A 25,091-nucleotide genomic window follows, 5' to 3' on the forward strand; every position below is an offset into this window, starting at 1 on the left:
CCACACACACACACACTGAGTAGTGTCACTTCTCACACCTCAAATGTTCCTCACACAAATTAGCAAATTTCACACAACAAATGAGTTTATTATCTGATCTCACACTCACTGACTGTCTTTATAAATAAACACAACTGACACTAGGCTGCCACTTTACACATGGAGCGTGTGTGTGTGTGTGATAGAGATCCTCGGGGATCAGTGCCACTACCATCAATCATATATACATTACCACAGAAGAACTTCACTTGTGACCATGCATTTCTAATGAAAAATAAAAATCCGCCGGAAGACAATCCCTGCACATTTGAGCTTGTGTTTTTCCTTGCTCGAATTAAAGTAACGTGGTCCGCTCTGAAGCAGACGCGCAACAGCTGATTCATGTTACGGTCACAGCGATCAGCTGAGATCCATTGGAACTGTGAGTGCAGAACAAAGTCAAGTATTTGTCAAGTCATTTTATATTTATATTATTTATAATCTAAATCTATACATAGATTTAGATTGAAGAAGAAAGACTAGGAAAAAAACGGTTCATTTAGAACATTACATTTTCTGATGGAAGGTGTGAAAGTCAGAGACCATGGTTCTCTGTCAGAAAAGTGAAGGGAGATTCTTCCCTCATGTGTAGGAGATTGTATAGGAGCATGTGGAAAATACCCGCCGACCTGCATCCCTAGTGTCTCCTGCAGTGGTAACCTTTCATGCTGAAGTAACTTTCTGCCTAGCGACTCGCAGCGGCGTCAAAAAAGGGGCGGGTCTTAAGTCATTGTGCCGGATCAGAGAGGCAGAATTCCACCCCTTCATCAACAGCGCAAGTCCATTCATCACATCCTCCGCACCAGGTCCAGGCCGGATCCTCCCGATGGAGGAGTCAGCTGCTATCTGGAATGTATCAGCTGACTCTGGATCACCTTTATTTTGCTTCTCTGGGTCAGCTCTGGCAATGATCGGTACAGCGTGTGGCCCGGATCCAAAACAGGTCCCATCCTAAATCAAAAGAAACCATTTAAAGAGGTGCCTCACTGCCTCCCCGTTGAGGTCGTCCGAGGCCACCCAGGGAGGAGTCCAACTCTGACCAGGACACAATGGAGAGACTATGGCTGAATTCCAATTCTAAATCCTCAACCCTCAACATTGGCCCACATGACCAAGTGTGCGACCTGAAAGTGGGGGACACCACTTAAATGCAGATATGTCATCAGACTGCGGCGGGCAGCATTACTCAAAAGCGGCGTTCAGTCTGTCAATTCAGAAGAAGATTGACAGAAGATCATAAAATGGTAAATGTCATCCAACAATGAGGTCAATAACCCACAAAATGGGCTGAGATAATACAATGGTGTTCCTGATATTTGTATGTCCATTAACATTTCTAGCTCACTTTCTTCGCCACTATTTTCTATTTGTGGAAAATATGTAAAGAATTCTGGGTATTCTTCAATCCTGAGGCGGTTGCGGGCGAATCTCAGGCCGTGCACTCAGCAGGAGCGTGCGAGGTTGAGGGCTGAGGTTGAGGATGAAGGAAAGAAATGGAATTCACCCTTCGTCGGTCAGGTGGTCTGGGAACTCCTCGGTACACACCAACCCAGAAGAGTCCCTCGGCTAGGTCGATGAATGGACGGACTTTGACCTGTAAGTTTAGTGACCTTGTTTCAGTTGTGAAAGTGGAGCAGCAGAAGCACGTGGATGAAATAACCGTCGCTCATTATGATATCAAGTGACTGACAGACTGTAAAGAAGAGGACGTGAAGGACGGCTGAGGACGGGAGAAAGCTTACAGTGGGGAACCAAACCTGCTTCCAAAATCCTCACTAAGTTGCCATAGCAACCAAAGTTACTTGCTTGTTGGACTGGAATTCAACTCACACGTCAAGTTGAACGCCTCGTGGCTTCAGACGCTGTATTTAGCCTCCCATTTTCATCTTGTTTGCTGCGTATGTGTTTGTCTTGAACCCCGATACGTCATGTCTCCTTCATTTCTTCTTCTGTCCGCTTGTTCCAACCCCTCTGTGGCCCTGCGATCTGGGTCAATTCAGGTCTCATCGCGCAGAGTTGTGCTGACAGTGCGTTCTTTGTCCAGCTGCTTTCATAAGTCGAACGCCTGCGGTCGCCGTCGACTCCTATTCCTGGTGCCGTTTTCTAAGAAATCACAAGAACAGCAATTGGTTACGAGATGAAGCCTCGAGCTTTTGACGTCACGGTGACCCGTCCATGTCACCTCTGGGGTGAGGAGCAGTCACTGATAACTGCCACTCCTGTGGTGCCCGTCGTCGGCACCGTTCTTAGAAAGCAGCTTTCGTAACGTGGTGAAGTAACTGTAGCATCAGTGGAATTAGTCACGCAGCTTTCGCTCAATACATTATTGAATAGCTGGGTGACTCTCCACTGCATCCTCACCCCGAAACTTGATCCATCCATATGTGATCTCAGTCAAACCTGCCAGTTGTTATTCTGAGCTCCTCCCTGTCGTCTGAGGAATCCGTCCGGTCTGGGATCGTGTCGTCTCCTGATTTCACTTGAGAGGACGCCGAGGAGTTGAGGGGTTGAACTTCAAAACATTTTAAAGCTAAACAAGATGAAAAAAAAACAAACATCAAGGAGGTGAAGTGACAGGCGTCATGTGACCTACTGTCAGTGTTTGAGCTGAGGAAGAGGAGGAGTGAGGAAAGGAGGGCGGAGGAAGAGTGATAATTGTCTGACAGATTCATGATTGATGGTGTTTTTTCCTCTCCCTTGGCGAGAGCGTGTGTGTGTGTGTGTGTGTGTGTGTGTGTGTGTGCTGTTTGATACACATCCAGCCTGAAAGCTAAAAATGTTGCGCGCAGATGTGAGGGGCGTCCGGCGATGTTGCCGTTCCTCCTGCCCGAGAATTAAACATCCTGCAACACAAAGTTAATTGTAGACAGAAGGTTGAACATTGAAGGAGTCCTCAGCCGACTCGTCCACCTACCGGGCCCAGTTCAACCCATGAATTATGCTCTCCAAAGGTGGAGCCTCACGTTGACCTGATCTTTGTTTTGGCTCCGCACATTAGCACTGCTCCATTTCTCCTTCTTACATCAAGAGAAAGGAACGAACGTCTCCTTCGGCTCAGCTTGTTGTGGATGGCTCTTGTTTTTCACAGATGTCGCTGAGACGGGTCGCCAGAATACAAATCATCCGGCAGTGAACTAGTATAGTGCTGGAGGGCGACAGTCGTGTCAGTTCTGGTACCACAGCAGCTCTTTTTTGTTTGAGTGCACCGTGTCCTGTCGCCTTATGATGACGTCACCCTACGCCGTTGCACTCAGATTTTTTTTTTATTAAAGTTTTAAAGGCATTTGTCTCCAGCCAACTGTCCCCTCAACAGGAAATAGAGTTGGTGATCTTGCAGGCAGAGAAAATATTTTGTTTTGTGTAGAAAATGGTAAAAGATGGCAACGTTCATTTTTTAGGAATTATTAGTAAAAAACAAAATGTCGTAGTATAAATTACTCCTAAAATCTTTGTTTGATTTCTTTGTGATGTCATCATCAGGCGACAGGACAAGCACATGAGCCCGTGGTCCTGAGACTGGCGGGGTCCAGTGTAATGCTGCCCGTCACTGCCTGATGTGGTCCGTCTACCTGATGCGGTCCGCCAGAAATTTCGGGACTGGGGCCGGAAATTGCGCATGTTTTATCGACTGACGTTTACTGGTAAGTGCATGCGTCCATGGTTATATCGCGCACAGGCGATGAAGTTTTTTTTTTTTACTTTTTAAAATGTTTACTTCTACAATCTAGATGAAGGGTTAGGGTTAGGGTCAGGGTGAGGTCTGTGCAGTTTGGCTGTGACAAAGAAATAAACCAAAGCAACGCTCGTTTATCGTAAACCGGTTCATCAGTAACTTTCTGCTCCAGCACCATCATTTCCGGTGGACAACATCAGGCGGACAGACCAGATCGTACTTACGCATGTGCGTAAAAACGTATAATTTCCAGGTTTTACTGTAAAATTTAGACTATTTTGACAACTATTCAAAAAACACGTAAATGTATGCGATATAACCAATAAACACAATTCGTAGACTTTGCGCATGCATGTTTCTAACATCCGGTTCCAGTCCCGGAACTTCCGGCGGACTGCATCAGGCAGTGACACTGCCTGCTAGTTGTCCTGTTGATAGGGGAAATTCTTAGCTCCGCCCCCAGGTGATGTCATTTGACGTGGGATTCTCACCATCTGGAGTTTCCGATCCAAAATGGCTGCTTGGAGTTGCCGTCATCATCGGCTTCCGGGACAAACTTAACTGTAAACTCAATAAATCATTCTTGAGTCTGAAATTTGCTCCTTTTGCTGAATCATCATTTCCTCTCCGACCACTCTGACTGACGTCACCGGAAGCCAACCCAAACTCCTCAAGGTTTGGTATGTGATTTCCGTTCTTTCTTTTAGGCGTGTGGAGACGTGGCTGTTTTGAGAGTATCGAGGGTTTTCACGGCGCGTCATCACCGCGTCATCCAACCCGGAAGCCACCATGTTGGAGATACTCTTTGTAAATGCAAATATAGTGTGTGTGTGTGAGAGAGAAATAGCTTTTTAAGGGAACGTTCTGAAAACTGTGTGGGTTGGCATCAATAAAAATGTTCTGACAAAAGTTCGGTGTATTCTCTTCCACGGCAATACAATGCAACTTAACAGTCATTTAGGCTATACGTTTTCTTTTTTTAATGAGCAAAATTTTTGGTTGTTATCCACAGTTTTGCCACAAAGGTCCTGGTTCATCTTCACTAACCATACGCGCCTCCTTTCTTCCGACAACGTCTGGCATTGTTCTCCTTGATTTGTAATAACTTTTGGAAGTCGATAAAATTCCAAATGTTTTTCACAATTGGAACGATTCGTACAACCCGAAAACCTGACCGTAATTCACCATTGTTTTCAAGGAAACGCTGCAGAATGGCCTTCAGTAGCGCTCTGTGCTGAGCAGTGAGTATCTCCAACACGGCGGCTTCCGGGTTCGATGGCGCGCCGTGTAAACCCTCTATGTAGTAATACATATTAACATCATGGTGCTTAGACCGAACACTTGTTCGCGATGAGAGAAACCCCAACACTCGAGCCCCGTCTTGTCACGAGACTTAAGTCTTCACTCTGCAGAATGGTAGTAAATGTTATTTCATTGAAACAGAATGCGACGTCAGAGGGGACATCACGCGAGGCCAAGTTGGTCGAGCTGAGCAGGTGTGTCACGTGAGTCAGCAACAGGCCAGAAACGCAAAGCGTTTGCCGCCTCACCAGGTGGAGGCGACGCAAACATGTAGCGCAGCGATGAGCGTCTGCGAGCGCCGAGTGTCGGTGTGTTGCGTGCAGCTGGTGAAGAGAGGGGGAGGAGCGCTGTCCTCAGAATGACCCCGCAGCACACGCCTATACACGCGAGTCCGCGTCCAAAGCTGAGTCGGAGAGCGTGGTCCATAACACGGAGAGGGGAGCGAGTGAGACGGGAGTCGAACCTGGGACCGTTCAGCGCTGTTGCGAGTGAAATCACGTCTAATGTCGCACGAGCCACGAGCGTGATGTTTGAGCTTACGCTGCCACCTGCCGACGGAGTTTGGAATTACAAAAACAAATTATGGAGGCGGTCGAAGTACAGTGTGAATAGAAGTGGGTCGGATTTGTTCATAAACACTCACGTTCATCGGCCTCATAATTTTTTTTTTAGGAGTTTAAGATTCCACCTTGTAAGAGCATAAACTGCGTGAGCCGATTTAAATACATGCATAATACCAGGTTTAATTTACAATAAGAGTATTAAAATTGCATTATAATTGTTTTTTTTAATTATAATTATTGTTTATCCAGCGTTTAAAGCTTTTGTTTTTTCTCCACCTTGTATACTGCGTCCGGGCTGCCGCATTCTGATGACGTCACGATATGCGATTTCACGCGCGGATATGCGATTTTAAACGATGGAATGAAACCTGAAGTCAGAATTCCAAGCAAAATGGTCTGCATAGGAAACATTTATATCAACACACAGATGAACTTGGTGGACGTGCTGCGACTCGACCTCCTGGAGGAACCGAACTTCTACACCGGCTCTGACTGACCGTGAGTCATCAACTTTTTCGTACGTTTATGTTTTTTTATAGTGCCATGTTGAGCTATATTCGACCCGTGCTTTGCTCTGGGAACTCTAATTTCCTTCTACAGTGATTAATTGGTGACTTCAACTCGTGTCTCGAGTTCGTGTGAATGAAGACCTGTCTCCGCCTACTTAGCATTAGCAACTTAGCATCATTAGGTTTCACACACAAGACAGTATTTTAAAAAATAGTTTAAAACATTGAAAGCAAAAGTGGTTTTATTGTTTTATTCTTCTGATCGCAGACAAACACAAAGCACAGAAATAATAAATAAATAAGGAAGTTTGTGATCCGTGCTGGCAAGAACAGAAGTGTGTATATCTTATTTCGGTGGAAAGCCAAACATCTCCTTTACCCGTATTTTAGAAATTTGTACTGTTTGTGACAGCTGACGTTCAGAGTAATGTGTGTGTGAGAGAAAGCAGGAAACACGTCGTGGCATCAGCACTACAGCGATATAACCGTCTTTAGAAATATCCTTGAAGATCATCAAACTAAACCAGTTCCTTCTGAAAAACGAAGAAGAAAAACGCCAAGATTCTCTCCTAAATGCAGCCGTGTGCTGCTTCATCCACTGAAACCAAAAAGCTTAATGTCACCTTAAAACTCACAGGCATTTTGTTTACATCCAAGAGTGGTTCCGTCTTGTCCCAAAACATTGCGCTGCATTTGATATCATGTTCAGTAACAGCAGTTATATTTCAGACGTTGCGTACATCATCTAGGATTCATGCTCACAGTCTTGAGGTAAAACTGTCGTCTCGGTGAGGTAACGTTCAGGTTGACGGCGAAAAAAAAAGTCTTCAGTCCGTTCACGGGTTTTAAAATATTCCGGAATTTGTCTCCACATTCTATTTCTGGCACAAATTTCAACTTTTTGGAAAGCTGGTACAAAATAACGATAGCTTGACAAAGTCAATAAAAAGGTATCAAAAACAAGACGGCACCAATTTACAAACAAACCGTAACAGTAGATATTTTGTCGAAACAGAGAAACCGTTACAAGAGCTTTTTCAAAATATTTTTCATACAAAATTTAGCAAAACAGAAAAAAGTATGAAAAGGCCAGTTGTCACTCCGTTTTTGTCCTTTTTCCTCAGTCGTTCCGTGAAGTCTTCTGCAGCATCTGACCGCAGTAACTTACAAGAGTCTGTAAAAATGTAGAAGTCTTGTCTTTTTGAAGGCTTCACCACCTTCTGGGAGCCTCATTAGAAACTCGCTCGTCGATCATGACTCCGACTCCTCCTCCTCCATGGCCTCTTCTGACTCAGAATGGCCTGGATCCTCTGCTGTCGACCGGTCTTCCTCGCCTTGCTCTGGCTCCTCCCCCTCTTCTTCCTCCTCCTCCTCCTCCTCCTCTTCTTCTTCTTCCTCCTCCTCTTCCTGATCCTCCATCTCCTCGTGCTCCTCCTCCACCTCTTGGTCGCTGAAGAGCTCCTTCCCCTCCTGGGCTCGCTGCAGGGTCTGTTTGAACCAGTCCCTCACCTGCTCGTAGCTCATGTTGGACTTGGCCACCAGGTCGTCCAGGTCCTTCTCACTCAGACTTCCGTGTTTGAGGTAGTAGTCCTTCAGAAAGTCTCGACCCGACTTAACCTGAAACCACAACAGTGATGATTCTGGTCTGCTTGATAAGAGGGGAAAATGTGAAGAACAGGAGAGACCATGTCATATTCCCTTATTTAGATCTGTTTTTGCCCAACCAATGTGATGTGAGCTTCTCGCCATCCAGCCTACACCAGTCATGTTGTGCTGCTCCCAAGGTCAGTCACACTTCTAGTGTTCTAATGTGCCGAGAAGAACCTTGAATGTATGTGAAATGGCTCATACTCAAATTCAGTTCCAATTCAAGAGACTCGCTGCTTTTTAAAAATCTATTATGTCAGCCAGTAGGTGGCAGTGTGTCCTCCACAGAGTTTATAAGACTACAGTGCAAATAAAATGAGTGCATGCAGACCTTTATGGGCGTGGCGCCCCCTTGTGGTGAGCCTTTGCTAGGATTGGGGCGTCTGGTCCTCCTCGACCAGCCTCTGAACCTCTTCCTTGCTTTCTTCTGGGCTCGCCCGCCGCCGTTCAGCGCCTCGTCAACCTGAGATTTGGACAGAGCCTTTAGAGGCCGTCAACTGGTGCAGGAATGACGACTCCTCACCTTCCCGCTCTGGTAGAGGTAGTACCACTTCAGGCTGCTGTTCTTACAGGCGTAGCGCGTGTCGCCGAACCAGTTGACAATGTCCGATCTCTGCAGTCCGCTATCCTCAGCTAGCTTGTCGTACTCCTCAGCGGTCGGCCACTGCGTCCTCACAAACGCCTTCTTGAGGACGTGAAGCTGCTCTGCCGTCTTCTTTGGGATCTTTTTGCTATTTTGGGAGGCGACCGTTTTGGGACTCTCACCGTCGACCTCCATGCCTCCATGTTGAGATACTTTGCGGCGTTCCGTGAACCAAGCGTCCAGCTCCCGTCTGGTGAGTTTGGTGGCCACCCGCAGGCGGCTCAACTCATCATCGAGGGGCGTGTCACATTGGCTGTAACTCGCCTCCAGAATCATGAGCTGCTCCGCTGTCTTCTCCTTGAACCTCTGTGGCGTAAAGTCAGGAAAGGCGTGTCGGACCTTTATCCGCGAGGAACCAGGAGCGGCGGCAGAACCAGACGGGGAGGAGTCGCTGGCATCGTCACTGGAATCAATGATGATGGTGCCAGGAGCAGAGTTTTCATTGAAGGGACCGCAAGGACTTCGGCCGCGCCGGCCAGAGGGGCTGGCACTCAGCGGCGCACCCTGGTGGTGGTCCTTGGCATTCCTCTGGTTGTAGCGCGTATCACTGAACCACTTCTTGATGGCACGCTTGGACAGTTTGGTCACCTGATGGCCAAGACATATGGAAACATATGGAAATGTACAACTTGAAAACTTTAAAATGTTTAAATACAGAGTGAGATAAGATGAAATCAAAGACAACAGCAACAGTTTTAATGGAAAAAAGTTAACATTTTCTAACTAGAATGAACCTTCAAGGAGTTACGTTGTCGGAATTAAAATATATTTTAAAAGCTGGGTCACCTGCATGAGTCGGGAAATCTCAGCATCAGTAGCAAACTGTCTCCGGCTGTAGCTAGCTTTGAGCACAGCTAGCTGCTCCTTAGACTTCTTCGGCTTCAATAGTGCATCGAAGCTCAGCGGCGCGGTGGCAGACACTTCCATCTTGGAATCCGTGGGCAGCGGTTCGGCAGCTTTCGGCACATTTCCTGGCACATTAGCGACTGCCAAAGTGATGGGCGAGGCGATGGGCACGCTGCCACCAGCATTAGCGGGTACTTGCGTGAGCACAAGCCCTGGCTGGCCGACGATCTGGCACGTCTGGAAGATGGACGGGAGGCTGTTGCCATTGGGGGAGGTCATGTTAGCCGGGATGACCGTGATGGTGGTGGCGGCACTTTGCTGCACCGCCCCGTTACACTTCTTCTTTCGTGCTTCCTCCACCTGCAGTCCACATAAACATCCAATGTTCTGGACGTGGTCGCAGAGTGGCTACAAGCCGTGTGAAAATTCTCACCTCCTCCGGAGTCCAGCTGACTCCATGTTTGAGCCGCTGGGCAGAGAACCAGACCTTGATCTGCTCCTCTGAGAACTTGGTCTGCGACGACAATCCCAAGATTTCCGACACCGATGGGTAGGGAAATCTGCCCACATCATTTTCAAGTGAGTCCAAGCTCGCTCACTTCAAAATCTCATTTTGTTTTAGAGCAATTCTGATAGTTACCTGTTGTAGGCGCTGACTAGCAGGACGTTGTTGTCCATGGCGGAGTTATAGGTGGGAATGCTGCTGACTGGGATGAGCAGCTGCGTCTGAGTGCTGCTCTGCTGTTGCTGCAGTGCTGACAACACCTGGGCCAGAGTCCCAGGAGACAGCACGCCCCCTGCGCCTCCTTTAACCTGCAGGATGTTGGCGCTATTGACCACCAAGCTCGGTGGGGCCGCCTGCACTGGCGGGGTCGCGGGAGGGGGGGTGGCCATCGGTGCCGGCGACAACGACGGTGGCTCCATGTTCTCCTCGTTCTCGTCGTCGCTTTCCAGTTTGATGACATCATCAGCCTCCAGGCTGTGCGACCCCCCGAACTTCTTCACCTCCAGTCTGCTTTTAGTCCGCATGATTGGCGTCTTACTGAGCGCGATACCACGTGAGGAGGCGTCGTCGCCATCGTCCTCCGGCTTGACCTGGCCCCCGTCAAGGGCCAGCTCGGGGACCGTTTGCTGGAAGACCGTCTCGTTGTTTCGCTTCACCATGGTGCGAGTGAAGTTTTCCTTGCCTGGGTGAAGGCGAGCGTTGTGGGCCTGCAGGGCGTCGTAGCTGCAAGAGAAACAACACTGATGTTTAGAAGGGACAGAGTTGATCCACGTGATCCTGGTGATATATCGCTGAAAGGAAATGGCTGTATGTGCTCTATTTTGGTATCATAAATGTGTAATATATTGATTATTAAAATGCGTTTAGTTGTATTGTAAAAGTGTTGAGCTGTGTTTATCACCTAGCAAAAATGATAAAATAGAGCTACTGTGGTGCAAGACTATGGAATGCTGACAGCATTTCTACTAAGTTACTCATGATAAAAAAAGTTCTCCTGAATCCAGATAACTACTTTCTCCGACACTTATTTGCATGTTTTCTACTGCGATATTCGCATCACATCATGTGATGCACATCATGTGTGTGAGCGGACCCACTGAACTTTATTTAAACACAGAGCAGAGACAGCACGGAGAACCTTATACCTCTTGGTGTGAAAGTCACACTGTACGCAGACGTACGAGGTGTTGATGACAATGTCGGGGTGCTCGGCGTCCACATGCGTGGTGAACAGGTTCAGGTCGGACGTCCGGAAGCTGCAGTATTTGCATTCGTAGCCTCCCTCCGCCGCGCTCACTTCCACAAAACGCTTCAGCTCCGCCTCGTTGCTGCGCGACACCTGCATTCCCTCGTCCACATCGGCCTCTGCCTCCGGAGTCGCTTCGCGGAGCGGCAGGACCATGCACGGTGTGCTTGACTTCCTCCTGCTGGCCATAGTCCTGCGCTTTCAAACAGTCTCACCCAAATGACACCTCACTTCCTGTAGACAGAAGAGCAAAAGGATTACTCTGCGGATCAAACACGCATGCATCATGAAAACACCAGCGCCAGGCGGTGGTAGCACTTGAGGTGGTGGTCTGCTCTTATAGCCAAGTTCATCTTCCCCCATAGCAACCACTTCAACTTGACATTATTTTGACTGTAGCCATTAGTGGAAGAAGGACCACGAGTACTTGAACTTCTCTCAACATTGCTTGTTGGTTAGAACTATGGCTTCAGACTTAAAGGTGTTGATCCACTTGACCTTAATAAGAGTGACTCCTTCAGTAGAAAAGGTTATAAGTTTAAGAAGCTGGGGGCCCTTTAAATCCTCAAATCTCCAAACAGCGAGATGAAAAATATTAAAGGTGTAAGATTTTATGCACAAAATCACTACTATTTATACCGCCGATGAACTACTTAATATAAGTCAACGGCCTTTTTGCGGGAAGTGGGTCATTTTTTTTTTTATCATTTCCTGACGATGACATTTCAACCGAGTGAAACGACGTGAGGTGCCTCTTTATGATCACGTGTGATTCCGGAGTGAAAATGCGGTGAACTTCACACCCACCGCGGTTGACGGTCTGTCCCCGGGTCAGTGGTTCTGCTCCGGTCCAGTCAGTGGAACACTCGGGCGCGCACACACACAGCAGCAGCTTCACAAGCTAACGCCGCTAACCAGCAGCCACCAGGTTTGTTTACCTGAACAATACGCTCGAGTTTTCACGCATGGTGGGACGAACCACCGCCCCGGTCCTCGAGCCTCGCTGCTGGTCCTCGGTTAGCTTGCGGACACGCAGTTTACCGTCTTCGCCCACCGAGCAGGAACCGCATCTGAGCCAGAGACGAGCGGCGGCGGAGGTCTGCCGCTACAGGCCGCTCGCCGTCTTCCGGAACCGCTTCATCCTCACGCTCCGAGACGCTACCCGATTATTATGTTTAATGGGGACCGCTCTAGTAGAACTAGGTGTCGACAATCGTAGTCGCATCGATTTTGCTCTGCTGAAGGACCACATCCGGTTGGATTTTTTCAAAATAAAGTAAAAAAAGTTACGTGACATCACTTCTTGTTGCAGAGCGATAAGGCGCGTCACTTCCTGTTTAAACAGAATTGCTGCTCACGCAAATCAGACACGGACCAACTGTGGCTCTTTGCTTGTATTTATACGGTCACTGTGACGTCAGTCTTAGTTCACCCTCGTTCTGGGACTGTTTTTCTTCCCCAGTCACAATTAATAGTTAAAATACATCGAAAACATACAGAGTAATCAAGTAATTTTATGATTTTGCCATAGTTTTGTAACCAAGATATGCAAAAATGAAACATAAATTTTTACAATTTATCCTGAAATTTGTTTTATAAAATGTGCATAAAATAAAACAATATACAATCCAATTACTTATATTAAATATGTAATGTCATTACACTTATTCCTACTGTTTCCTTTCTTGTTTAGTATATTTTAGAGACAAGATTTAACTTAAATCTAAGATTTTTTCTTTCTGGCTTGACGGCCCATCACAACAGTGGCAGTACATAATAGTACGTGACCCCGGAACGACTAAATATTAATTTGATGATGTGATAGTTTATAGATTTTTTAGTTATTTGTTGACCCTAAAATGACAACGTTAACAACGGACTTATACAAATTAGTTTTGTTGTTTATTTTATTGTAAATAATATATGAACATATCTAATATATAATTTATATTTGTTTGCATCTGCATAATGCAGTCACACCTTTTAAAACACTATTTTTATTATTGCATGAGATTGCGTCAAATTTCAAGGGTGTCCGAAAACATTTGTCAATAACTGTATGTACATTTTGTCGTGCTACACTTAATCTGATTTTTCTGCCTCTTCGATCCTTAAGTACAAGCTATTGTGTTTTGTTGAAAAAAAAAAATCCACTGCTTTATAAAGCCTGAAATAAAGGGAAAGGGGAAGTTTTCATTAGACGAGGCCCTGAGGCAGGCGTGTTCGAACCCTGACTCCAGAACCTGCAGCGTCATACTCCTACACACATTAGAACAGGAGAATATTCTCAATAATTTAATTGAACAGAAAGACCCGCTTTTTTGTATTTTATTCTGTTATTTTGCACATAACAATCAGCTGTCGGCATCAGTAAGTTCATATTTGTCTGCTCATAATAAACAAAGCAATAAAGGTGAAAAAAGATCAGAAGTCACAATGTTCTGCCGTAGTAGCAGTTATTTTAATTCACCTCTGGAACTTGTACATTTTCAAGTGTGTTGTTTCAAATTCAAGGAAAACGACATTACATTACAGTGCAAAACGTTTGTTTGTTAACCTACAACCATTCAAGGCTACAAGAAACACTCATTTATACAGTAAGAACTGCTCAAATTTAGAGACATAGTGGATTATCAGACAGCGCAAAGCTAAAATGATAGATTACCCCCAAAATACAGGGCTCACGCCCACGATGCCACCTATTTATTAATATCAAAGCCATGAATTCTATGGAAGGATTACAAATGTTCCTTTCACTGCAAGCTTTATTTCTGAAAACATCTCGAATGTCTGATGCTGTCGGTACTTTGGTGTGTTTTCCTGGTGCAGATTGTCAAACAATAAGGTGCAACTTGTACAATGCAGGGCAGATTAGTAGCAGGTGCTGCGTGAAATCGGAAGCATTTCTTGTTGAGGAAAATCATAACGGCATCCTCAGTAAGTCTGGAACGATCCGCTGTTTAGACATGCAAAGATTCAACTCTTAATTGTGGTTAGAAGCGTAAAAGAAAGTAACAACATTAATAGGTTTTGGTAACTACAAAGACATGTTCTTCATGTGTCCTGAAGTATGAGGCAGGAGCATCTCAACGCGGGCTCCTGAAACTTCATGATTTAAAGAGAAACGGTGTGAGTTAGCGTCAGTAGCTTCGGTCCTGCTGTCAGCTGACTCATTGCATTGGAAGCACCCATTGTTTACGGTCGTCAGCTCGATATTTATTATTATATTTGTAGGATAAAAGTGTTCTTAAACAACAATATGACGGCAACAGCTTCAGCATTATGACAGTCACAGAATCAGGGTTGACGACGGCCACGAGGGGGCGACATTGCTCGTCATATTGACCAGAGTTACTAACACTTGAGTTTTGATCCGATGAGCAACAGAAGAGCATATTTGGAGAACATTTTTTCATTGTTTTGAACCATTACTTAATGATCCAGTATTGACACATTCAATGCAAAAGGACCTACTGACATCCTGGGCTGTCCGGAGCCACCATCAAAACCGTGAGCTTCTGCTGTCTGACATGCCGCAGGAACTCCAAACCGCTCCCAGACCGTGACTACTATGTATTAAAAGATTCTCAATATTTAGGAAATACCAAGGATTCCTGGAAGGTACTCAGTGGAATGTTGGAAAACAGAAAAGAGATGATACAACACCAAACTTTGCGTACACTAAATCTTTTATTTAATATGAGCAAATAAAACCTTTGTTGAAAAAAGAAATGTATACAAAAATCACTAACTCTGACATGACGAACATGACTTGACATTTACACAACTCTGCATGGTCCCAGTTTCTACACTGCATGAATCAATGTTACACATTGCAAACCTGATCTTTTTTTTCTTCTGGAGAAAGGTCAGTGAATTTCGTATAGGCGCTTCACAATACGCAAGGATGCGTGACTTCTGACAATGATAGAAACCGGGCTCCTGCAGCGAGACAGGTAATGAAAACTAACTCAGAACATGCATCAGTTCAATAAAATTACAGGCGTTGTGTTAACATTACAGCACTTAAATGCAGTATTTTCGCCCCAGTCAGTTCTCTGCTGAGACCCGAGCTTCTGCTGGAGAGTTACATGGGTGAAACCAGCCCATTGAGCACTTTCATGTCAATGAAACACCTGTAATTGTGGGTCACCTCAGGGCGCAGAGTCAGGAGCAGAAGGAACCACAGAGGTAGTGGGACGCAGGCTTCAGTTTATTCCTCATCAGCATCAGCAGCATTACACCCAAATGGTCAACACTTCTCATCGCTTGGCATTGCATCAGCAACTATACAGACACATTAAATAGAGACTGGGTCGAGGGCAGACCTCCTACCAGACACACGTCATCACACACATACATGTCCATTAAACAAATACCTTTACGTGAAACATACATGAGGCTTTTTCCCCGAACTCCCTATTTGACTGAGAACCCACCATGACTGGGTGACTGGGCTGCAAAGCATTGTGGGCACTGTTCAGGTTCAAGTCACCATAACTGAGTTTACTGTTGAGAGTGATGTCATTTTTCTGAATATTTCACAATGCAGGAGATCCATACATTTCCTTCTTTGCTTTTGGAATATTTGCAAAATTGTACTTTAAAGAAAAGCTCTTGCAGGTTTAAAGATCCTAAACTTACGTTAAGCCCAGCGAGCATGTGTGTGATGAGAACACCTCATTAAACACCTGATTTGACAGAAGTTGTTATAAGCTGCAGAATAAATGTTCAGCAAAACAAACATCTTGGGTAGATCAATGGCTTCATACGGGCACCCTTCTTTCACTTGGTGGAGTGGAAGCCCCAGATGAACCGCCGTCCTCACTTCCTGCGCCGCTGTCAGGTGACTCATTGGCTTTGGAAGAGCACAAGGTTCATGAACATTATCTCGCGACTCACAGAATGAAAGTGCTTTGGATCGACACAGTGACGATAATAGCTTCTGCATTCTGGTGACTCCCCTTCAAATCTGTCTCAGAGTCTTGAGCGTGCTGGTCATGCTTACCTGAGTCGCTCTTATGTGAGTTCGGATCTGTCAGAAATTCTGTGAAGAACAGAAGAGCGTGATTATTATGTTTAGCCACTGCTGCATTAGATCTTTCACACATGGAACTCAGCATTAAAAGTCTTGAGGTCACATGATACGCACCAGTGGAGCTAGTGGAGCCGGAGGAGACTGGGTCACCGCTTCGATCGGACGACGCTGCACATGACAGAAAGGTCCATCTCAGCAGTGATTTGCAAGTTCATGACTGCTGTGTCAGCCCATGCTACATTAGCATCTGCTAATGTAGATAAAGTCATAGTAGAGGGGTGTTTACACCAGGAACTGTGTCTCGAGACACAGTCCATTCAGCTCAAAAGTCCTAGATGTGACACACGCCTGTAGAGCGTCACTTCCTCAATGGTGGTAAGAGTCTGATGTGGAACAGGGGGGATACACACCAGTGGAGGAAGCAGTTCCAGACGATGCAGGTCCTGGATATGAGCCTAGAGCTTAACGTTCATCACAGAGATGTATTAGTTACGGCTCCATTATCACTGGTGGAGCTAGCTGCTGCTAAATTAGCATGTGCTACACTAGCTCATGCTGCTCTTCCACCAGGTAATAGAACAAGGTCCAATGGTGAAATCAGGCCTGGATGAAGAACTGTGGTCATAAAGTCCATTTCTATCTATAACTTTTCAGCTTATAGCAGAATAATAAGAAAAAATAACTCACCTTTATTGAGCAATGACTGTGTCTCAGCTGCTGGAGCCTCTTTCTCAGGTATTGGAGGGGCTGAAATAAGACACAATTTTAATCAACATTAATTCAGAACAATAAAGAGTCCAAACATAAAAAACAAACGTCTTCGCTAACTCAAGATCAAGATGCTAGAAGATAGTACAACGACATAATAAAATAACCACTTACTGGTCTCCTCAGTCGGCTTAGTTGGCAAAGGTGGAACTGAAATAAAACATATTAAATGACATTGAAGAATTTCAAGCGAACGCATTTCAAAAACTATCAAACACACAGGCTCCAAATGAGTGATTCAATAAGTCAATGATTGACATGGATATACCTCAGTCATGTGTCAGAGTCTGACCATCTATCATTTAATATTACACCAGAGAAATAAAAGCAAGAGCTACCTTGGTCTCCTGGTGGTTTGTACTCGACTACTACAACTGGTGGTGGACCTAAAACAAAAAACAGCATTATGAGTGTGTCACGTCAAAGTCTCATGATCAGGAAGTTAACGTCAACCACTGAAGAAAACAACATGCAGTAAACACTACATTTAAACACCGGCTCCCTGTGAACCACTGAAATGAAAAGGTCCTCATGATCAATTCTTATTTACTATTGAAAATAACTGGACAGTCGAGGTCCAATGCTGAAATCATGTGTTCACTAGTAGATCAATCGCTTCATGCGAGCGGCGTTCTTTCACTTGGTGGAGTGAAAGTCCCAGGTGACTCCCCTTCAAGTCTGTCTCAGAGTCTTGAGCGTGCTGGTCATGCTTACCTGAGTCGCTCTTATTTGAGTTCGAATCTGTCAGAAATTCTGTGAGGAACAGAAGAGCGTGATTATTATTTTTAGCCACTGCTGCATTAGATCTTTCACACATGGAACTCAGCATTAAAAGTCTTGAGGTCACATGATACGCACCAGTGGAGCTAGTGGAGCCGGAGGAGACTGGGTCACCGCTTCGATCAGACGACGCTGCACATGACAGAAAGGTCCATCTCAGCAGTGATTTGCAAGTTCATGACTGCTGTGTCAGCCCATGCTACATTAGCATCTGCTAATGCAGATAAAGTCATAGTAGAGGGGTGTTTACACCAGGAACTGTGTCTCGAGACACAGTCCATTCAGCTCAAAAGTCCTCGATGTGACCACACGCCTGTAGAGCGCCTCTTCCTCAATGGTGGTAAGAGTCTGATGTGGAACAGGGGGGATACACACCAGTGGAGGAAGCAGTTCCAGATGATGCAGGCCCTGGATATGAGTCTAGAGCTTAACGTTCATCACAGAGATGTATTAGTTACGGCTCCATTATCACTGGCGGAGCTAGCTGCTGCTAAATTAGCATGTGCTACACTAGCTCATACTGCTCTTCCACCAGGTGATAGAACAAGGTCCAATGCTGAAATCATGTGTTCACTAGTAGATCAATCGCTTCATGCGAGCGGCGTTCTTTCACTTGGTGGAGTGAAAGTCCCAGGTGACTCTCCTTCATATCTGTCTCAGAGTCGGTACTGACAGCGGCCACCAGGGGGCGGCGGTGCTTGTCATGCTTACCTGAGTCGCTCTTATTTGAGTTCGAATCTGTCAGAAATTCTGTGAGGAACAGAAGAGCGTAATTATTATTTTTAGCCACTGCTGCATTAGATCTTTCACACATGGAACTCAGCATTAAAAGTCTTGAGGTCACATGATACGCACCAGTGGAGCTAGTGGAGTCGGAGTAGCCTGGGTCACCGCTTCGATCAGACGACGCTGCACATGACAGAAAGGTCCATCTCAGCAGTGATTTGCAAGTTCATGACTGCTGTGTTAGCCCATGCTACATTAGCATCTGCTAATGCAGATAAAGTCATAGTAGAGGGGTGTTTACACCAGGAACTGTGTCTCGAGACACAGTCCATTCAGCTCAAAAGTCCTAGATGTGACACACGCCTGTAGAGCGTCACTTCCTCAATGGTGGTAAGAGTCAGATGTGGAACAGGGCGGATACGCACCATCAGTTCTAGAGCCTTTGCTCCGAATAGACGATGCAGATCTTGGATGTCTTGGTGGAGTGGAAGCCCCAGATGAACCGCCGTCCTCACTTCCTGCGCCGCTGTCAGGTGACTCATTGGCTTTGGAAGAGCACATGGTTCATGAACATTATCTCGCGACTCACAGAATGAAAGCGCTTTGGATCGACACAGTGACGATAATAGCTTGTGCATTCTGGTGACTCCCCTTCAAATCTGTCTCAGAGTCTTGAGCGTGCTTGTCATGCTTACCTGAGTCGCTCTTATGTGAGTTCGGATCTGTCAGAAATTCTGTGAGGAACAGAAGAGCGTGATTATTATGTTTAGCCACAGCTGCATTAGATCTTTCACACATGGAACTCAGCATTAAAAGTCTTGAGGTCACATGATACGCACCAGTGGAGCTAGTGGAGCCGGAGGAGACTGGGTCACCGCTTCGATCGGACGACGCTGCACATGACAGAAAGGTCCATCTCAGCAGTGATTTGCAAGTTCATGATTGCTGTGTTAGCCCATGCTACATTAGCATCTGCTAATGCAGATAAAGTCATAGTAGAGGGGTGTTTACACCAGGAACTCGAGACACTGTCCATTCAGCTCAGAAGTCCAAGATGTGACACACGCCTGTAGAGCGTCACTTCCTCAATGGTGGTAAGAGTCTGATGTGGAACAGGGGGGATACACACCAGTGGAGGAAGCAGTTCCAGAGTCTTCGCTCTGAATAGACGATGCAGGTCCTGGATATGAGCCTAGAACGTTCATCACAGAGATGTATTAGTTACGGCTCCATTATCACTGGTGGAGCTAGCTGCTGCTAAATTAGCATGTGCTACACTAGCTCATGCTGCTCTTCCACCAGGTGATAGAACAAGGTCCAATGCTGAAATCAGGCCTGGATGAAGGACTGTAGACATAAAGTCCATTTCTATCTACAACTTTTCAGCTTATAGCAGAATAACAACGAAAAATAACTCACCTTTTTCGAGCAATTTCACTTTCTCAGCTACAGGAGGGGGTGAAATAAGACACCATTTTAATCAACATTAATTCACACAAGAGTCAAAAACAGACAAAAAAAACAGACGCCAAATCAAGATCAAGATGCACAATTATGAACGATAGTACAACAACATAATACACTGACAAGTTACTGGTCTCATCATTCAGCTGAGGGGAAGGTGCTGAAATAAAACATATTAAATGTTATTGAAGATGAAATTTTCAAGCTGATGTATTTCAAACACACAGGCTCCGAATGAGCGATTCGATAAGTCAATGATTGACATGGATATACCTCAGTCATGTGTCAAAGCCTGAGAAATAAAAGCAAGAGCTACCTTGGTCTCCTGGTGACTTGTTCTCAGGTGGTGGGTCTAAAACAAAAAACAGCACCGTTAGTGTGTCACGTCAAAGTCTCATGATCAGGAAGTTAACGTCAACCACTGAAGAAAACAACATGCAGTAAACACTACATTTAAACTCCGGCTCCCTGTGAACCACTGAAATAAAAAAATAGATTTTAATCAACAAACAGAAGAAAACATCCCTATGATCAATACTTATTTATCATTGAAAATAACTGGACAGTAGAACTAGCATCAGTTTAGCAGCTGCGAGGCTCAACAAGGCAGACATGAGTGCAGCCTGTCCTGAAGATGTTTTAGAAACGGAGGAGATAAGGAGAGAGTGTACCTGGTTCACATCTTCTCCTGATGTACATCACAATAACTATGGCCACAAGAATGAGGCCGAGGCCTGCAACCACAGCACCAGCAATGATCCCAGTGTTGGATTCCTCAGTAGGAAGTTTCCCATCTGCACATCAAGGAATCATCAGGTTACAGAAGGTTGCAGTACGAGGCATGTCTGAGGAAAACTTGGACTAAGAAGACCAAGTCATCAGAGGCATCTCACCCCAAGTCTTCGAAAGGTTGAGCTTTGGCACGTGACAGCTGAACGAAGCCTTGTCTGAGCGCAGAAGCTCGACGTAGCTTCGCTGCTGAAAGGTTTCGTCATGGTTTGGGGACAGCTGTAATGTATTCAAGCCATCGGTTTGATCCAGAACTCTATTGTTGCGTCTCATCTCCAGATGCACGTTTTTGGAGGGGAGGCCCGTTGCTAAACACGTTAGCACGTGGTTTCGAGCGATGACAGATTTCTTTGAGAATATGTAGAGTTCAGGTTTGTCTGGAAAGAAGAACGTACGGTCGGTAACACGACCCTCAGCGCGGACTCACCACTGGGTCAAACCAAGTCACCAAGATGAAGAAAAAGGCTTCTACCTGTTCTATTTTCTTTGGCTCTTTCTTTGGCTTCAAAATCACTGAACTTCTTCAGCCAGCTCATGCACTCGGTCTTCAGGTAGCCATCAGTGTACGAAATCAGTTCTTTCACTTGGTTCCACTTGTCTTTGGTCAACTTGGCAGCATCCAACGTTGACACCCAGACGTCGTTCCACATGTCATAGTCCAGGAAGTCATGTCCGTCGTAACTGTAGCGGTCAATTCCTCGCATGAAGTGGATCGTTCCATTGGGCTGCTGGTCAGCTTCACATCCATGCTCCCACTGTAGGACATGGATATCTGGAGATAAAAATCAGCAACATTCGACCTCTCTTTTTCAGTGGCAGGCAAAGGTGTGTTGAGCAAAGATTTGAGTCTCTACCCGTGTTGTTCTGGTGCATTCGCTTCATCAGGATGTCCAGGTTGACCTTGAACCACTGCATCTTGTTGCGACGGGACTGTGTGCCCTTGTCGAAGTATTCCTGCCCGAGTTCACGCAGCATCCACGGCTTCCTCGGAAGCTTTGTCATGATCTTGCTGTCAAAGTAGTCTAGCTGCATGTGGTCCAGGAGGCCCATGGCGGTGAACTCTGGGATCTGGGTCTTGCTGGGCAAAGACAGCGCTGTGTAGATGTACTTGAGCGTGCGATTCTCTGTCGAAGGGACAAAGTCGTTATCACTGACTCAAACTGAAGTGACTAGTGTTTTAATTCACACGACAGCTGGTGAACTGTCTCTGGCCTCCCTACATACCATTCCTTAGTGCCACCTTCCTTTGAAGGACGTCACTTGACAAGTTCAGGCAGTCGCTAGTTGATTTTGGATAAGGGAATAGGGACATTCTATTAATTTAAATGGTCCCCATTCCTTCCTTGATTTAATGTCAATTTGTTTCTAAGCAGCAAATTACTTTTATATCACAACCTTTTAGTGTCTTCTGTAGATGACAGTTGTTGCCAGTTTACGCAGGAGGCCGTGTTATGAGGTGAGGGAGGTGCCACAGCGAGAGAGTGTTGGAGAGCAGCACCTGAAGCTTGGAGTCGAATCAGCAGAGACTCGGGGAGTTTTTTTTGATGATAGACTTTTATAGATTATTTTTTCTTTAGTGCAGGAAGAAACGGTACTGATGTCATGTACTGATATTGCATTTTCTCTCGAAAGTCAGAAATAAAATTATTCTCCGGCTCGATGGAGCATAGAGTCGAGTAACAGCTTAGAGTCCAGTAACAACAGCAACTACTCTATGGAGCATAGAGTCGAGTAACAACAGCAACTACTGCCTCCAGGTGGCCAACAAGAGACGTGACACACTGAGACTAAATAAACTTCTGCCTTGTTGTTTAAAAAAAGCAAAAGAGTAAAATAATGAGATAAAATAAAATAAAAAAAACTGAGCATTCCCTACATTTTATTATATCAATGGCAACATATAACTTTGTTTTGTTATTCATATTTGTTGCTTTTTGTGTGTGGTTTTCGGTCCAATGGGTTCGAGTGTGTCAAAGCAAAACATTGACTGTATATTCATACAACTGAGATTGTGCTAAAAAATGACTGGAAAACACTGGACCCCCAAGAACTCCAACCTCAAAACTTTACATAAAAGATATTGTTTAGGCAATGAGAGCTGTAGTCGGCTGCCAAATGTAACTTGATAGTATAGATAGATGTAACTTAGTTACTTTTAAATTCAAGTAATCAGTAAAGTAACCTAGTGACTCCTTTTTGAGGGAGTAATCAGATTACTTTTTCAAAGTAACTGTGGCAACACTGTTTCTAAGTAGCTGTTAATGTACAACCACTGTTGTACTGTTATGGAAGAGAACACGCGGCATATCACGGTTATCAGAACACAAAGGACAAAGGACAAAGGAAGTAGTGTGCAATTTCACAGAACTAAACATACATTTAACCAGCATCAAAACTAATTGCCTGGAGTGCCACACTTTTCGCTTCATTGCTTCTTTCCCAACATGGCTGTCAACCCAAGGTAGATATCCAAATCATGGTGCCAGTAACAACCCTCCACGGAGATGAAAGGACCGAGCCCTCGTAGAACGGTTTTTAACAGCAGTCGCCCGGTGACTTGGCCCAAAACAACGATTCATGAACATGAGCTGCTCACTAATAGAGTTGGACCTAACTATCAAATGTACACAGCTGCGATGACGAGAGAATCATCTGGTCAACAGTTTTAAAGAAACTTCTCGGGCAGAATAGTGGCACAGATTGGAATTTCGAAAACCACGAACTAACTCACTAACAGTGTCACACTCAATGGCAAAGGCATTTTCCCATTACTCAACATGTAATTTAATGTTTTAAAATATATTTTAGTGGAATTGAAAAAAAGATTTTCATGACTCATAATTCCTCTGTCTTGATGCTAGTCGTCATTTAAAAGCAACTTACCGCCATTTGCAATTGTGATGGCTGCAAAAAGGAGCACAAAGACAGAAACTTTATATAGTTTCGGCTTAAAATCCACCATGATGCGAGCCATTCTATTCCATGCCTGGTTGCCAGGGTTCTGACCAGAGTGCAGAGTGCAGTCCAGAGTTTTGAGTGCTGAACTTCCTTGTTCAGTGAATCAGAGGGTGGAGTGATGACTGGAAGGTGTATATGCAGGGATATTAAGAGATTAGATTACGTTCAATAAAAGGTCAGTAGTTGGACCTTTGGTCTTATTGTGGGTGACGTTTATGAAAGCGGTGAAGGTTCAGCAACATGTGGTTGGTGTGCTAATTTTTTGCCATGAGAATATTTTTCAGCTCAAATTTATGACAAATGTATTATTTTTTATGGGATAGTTGAATTCCACATTTCATTTTTTTATTCATTGTTGAATTTAACAACGACACATTTGAGGAAATCACATCTCAGCATCTGAATCTTCTGCTTGATATTGGAAACTCACGTACTCCTTGAATCTCCACAAAGTGTCGAAAAGTTCCCAACAGATGAGTGTGTAGATGCCAGTAGAAGTGTTCCTCCCAGTGTGTGACCAACTTCATTGACATTTGACTAATTTCAGTATGTTTTGAAAACAATGAGCCAAACAATGAGTTTTCTGGGCTCATGAGAGTGAAACCGCTGGTTCCTCAGCAGCAGGCTGTCAGCGCAGCTGACACTTAGCAAACCCGCCGGTCCGAGCGTGACATTCAGAATGATAAGAAATAATTCTTAATTTCACCGAGCTACATGAGCAGCCTTTCTCAGATGTCGTTTACGCAGAGACGGAAACGACTGAATCTGTCGCTGTTTTGGAGCATCATGTGCAGCGTTCATCAGCCACCTGAATCTGAAACTTTCGAAAAGATCCGGAGTGGAAACTTTCATAAATGCAGTGCTCTCTGTCTCAGAGTCCCAATGCTGCAACTTTGTTTTGTCATGGATTATGTGTGCAATGAACTACATATTTCATGAGCAAAAAAATCGTGGCAGAGAATCGTGATATCAATTCTTAGCTGAAAAATTGTGATTCTGGAGTCCGGCCACACACAAACACTTCTCAGGGCGTCGAAGGAAGGAACCACAGAAGCAGTGGGATGCAAGCTTCAGTTTATCAGCATAACATCGTCTCATCGCTTGGCATCAAACACATTAAATATTGAGTGGATCAATGGCGTTCCTCGTACCAGATCGTCACACACGTGCATGTCTACATTTGGCCTCCAGGCTGAGTCCAAGAGACAAGAGCTTCTGGGAGCTCCAGACGAAACAGACGTTCCTGTCTTCACCCCAAAGGAATTTGGAATACAGAGTGGGTGGATATCTGTTCCACATTGCATTGGTACTGAGAAACTAGTTGCCATTTGACTAACTGCGGCACGTGTCCCTAAAGTCCCTAATGTCAAATTATCCCACAGCAATTCATATTTTCCCCCGAATTGTGCTGGCCTATATGTGATATGTACAAGAACACTGGAGCAAAACTAATGTAAATCACACGACTTTTTACTTGTATACTTTCATCAATTGGTTCACAGTGAAGCCTAGGTCACTTCCTGCTATTATGGCAAACACAGACGCTCATAAGACAGAAATAGGGGGGCGTGGGAGCAGACTTATCGACCAGGTCA

The 25,091-nt window shown here is 45.1% G+C and overlaps 2 protein-coding genes and 2 long non-coding RNA genes across 7 annotated transcripts; all 4 read right to left on the reverse strand.

Annotated features, from left to right (window-relative positions):
• Positions 1-110: 110 nt before the first annotated feature.
• LOC128757022 (uncharacterized) lies at positions 111-3,234 on the reverse strand. 2 transcript variants are annotated; one of them, XR_008414348.1, is made up of 5 exons: positions 2,954-3,234; positions 2,440-2,882; positions 1,870-2,142; positions 1,544-1,633; positions 111-990 (listed from the first exon to the last, which is right to left on the reverse strand). It is a non-coding gene; the product is annotated as an uncharacterized LOC128757022 (long non-coding RNA). The 2 variants fall into 2 exon arrangements; XR_008414349.1 differs by lacking the exon at positions 1,544-1,633.
• A 3,070-nt stretch (positions 3,235-6,304) lies between these two features.
• Positions 6,305-12,248, reverse strand: LOC128756850 (zinc fingers and homeoboxes protein 1-like). 3 transcript variants are annotated; one of them, XM_053861608.1, is made up of 8 exons: positions 11,912-12,248; positions 10,909-11,207; positions 9,863-10,450; positions 9,656-9,782; positions 9,163-9,582; positions 8,257-8,964; positions 8,065-8,196; positions 6,305-7,703 (listed from the first exon to the last, which is right to left on the reverse strand). In XM_053861608.1, the coding sequence occupies exons 2-8, from the start codon at positions 11,160-11,162 to the stop codon at positions 7,338-7,340; spliced, it is 2,595 nt and encodes an 864-aa protein (XP_053717583.1). In that variant the 5' UTR covers positions 11,163-11,207; positions 11,912-12,248; the 3' UTR covers positions 6,305-7,337. The 3 variants fall into 3 exon arrangements, with proteins under 3 accessions (XP_053717583.1, XP_053717581.1, XP_053717582.1); XM_053861606.1 differs by having other exon boundaries at positions 10,873-11,207; XM_053861607.1 differs by having other exon boundaries at positions 10,873-11,207; positions 11,781-11,919.
• Positions 12,249-15,136: 2,888 nt separating this feature from the next.
• LOC128756853 (patr class I histocompatibility antigen, B-1 alpha chain-like) lies at positions 15,137-23,706 on the reverse strand. Its single transcript, XM_053861610.1, has 14 exons — positions 23,422-23,706; positions 21,393-21,662; positions 21,011-21,310; positions 20,643-20,915; positions 20,421-20,543; positions 20,066-20,101; positions 19,705-19,731; positions 19,415-19,477; positions 19,125-19,178; positions 18,981-19,019; positions 18,711-18,830; positions 16,126-16,179; positions 15,982-16,020; positions 15,137-15,831 (listed from the first exon to the last, which is right to left on the reverse strand). Exons 1-14 carry the CDS (start codon positions 23,510-23,512, stop codon positions 15,740-15,742), a joined length of 1,581 nt encoding a protein of 526 aa, XP_053717585.1. The 5' UTR covers positions 23,513-23,706; the 3' UTR covers positions 15,137-15,739.
• Positions 16,632-17,167, reverse strand: LOC128756855 (uncharacterized). The gene is made up of 3 exons (XR_008414321.1): positions 17,118-17,167; positions 16,894-16,929; positions 16,632-16,758 (listed from the first exon to the last, which is right to left on the reverse strand). It is a non-coding gene; the product is annotated as an uncharacterized LOC128756855 (long non-coding RNA).
• Positions 23,707-25,091: the final 1,385 nt, after the last annotated feature.

Source organism: Synchiropus splendidus, chromosome 4 (assembly GCF_027744825.2).
Source record: "Synchiropus splendidus isolate RoL2022-P1 chromosome 4, RoL_Sspl_1.0, whole genome shotgun sequence".
Classification (NCBI taxonomy): domain Eukaryota; kingdom Metazoa; phylum Chordata; class Actinopteri; order Syngnathiformes; family Callionymidae; genus Synchiropus; species Synchiropus splendidus.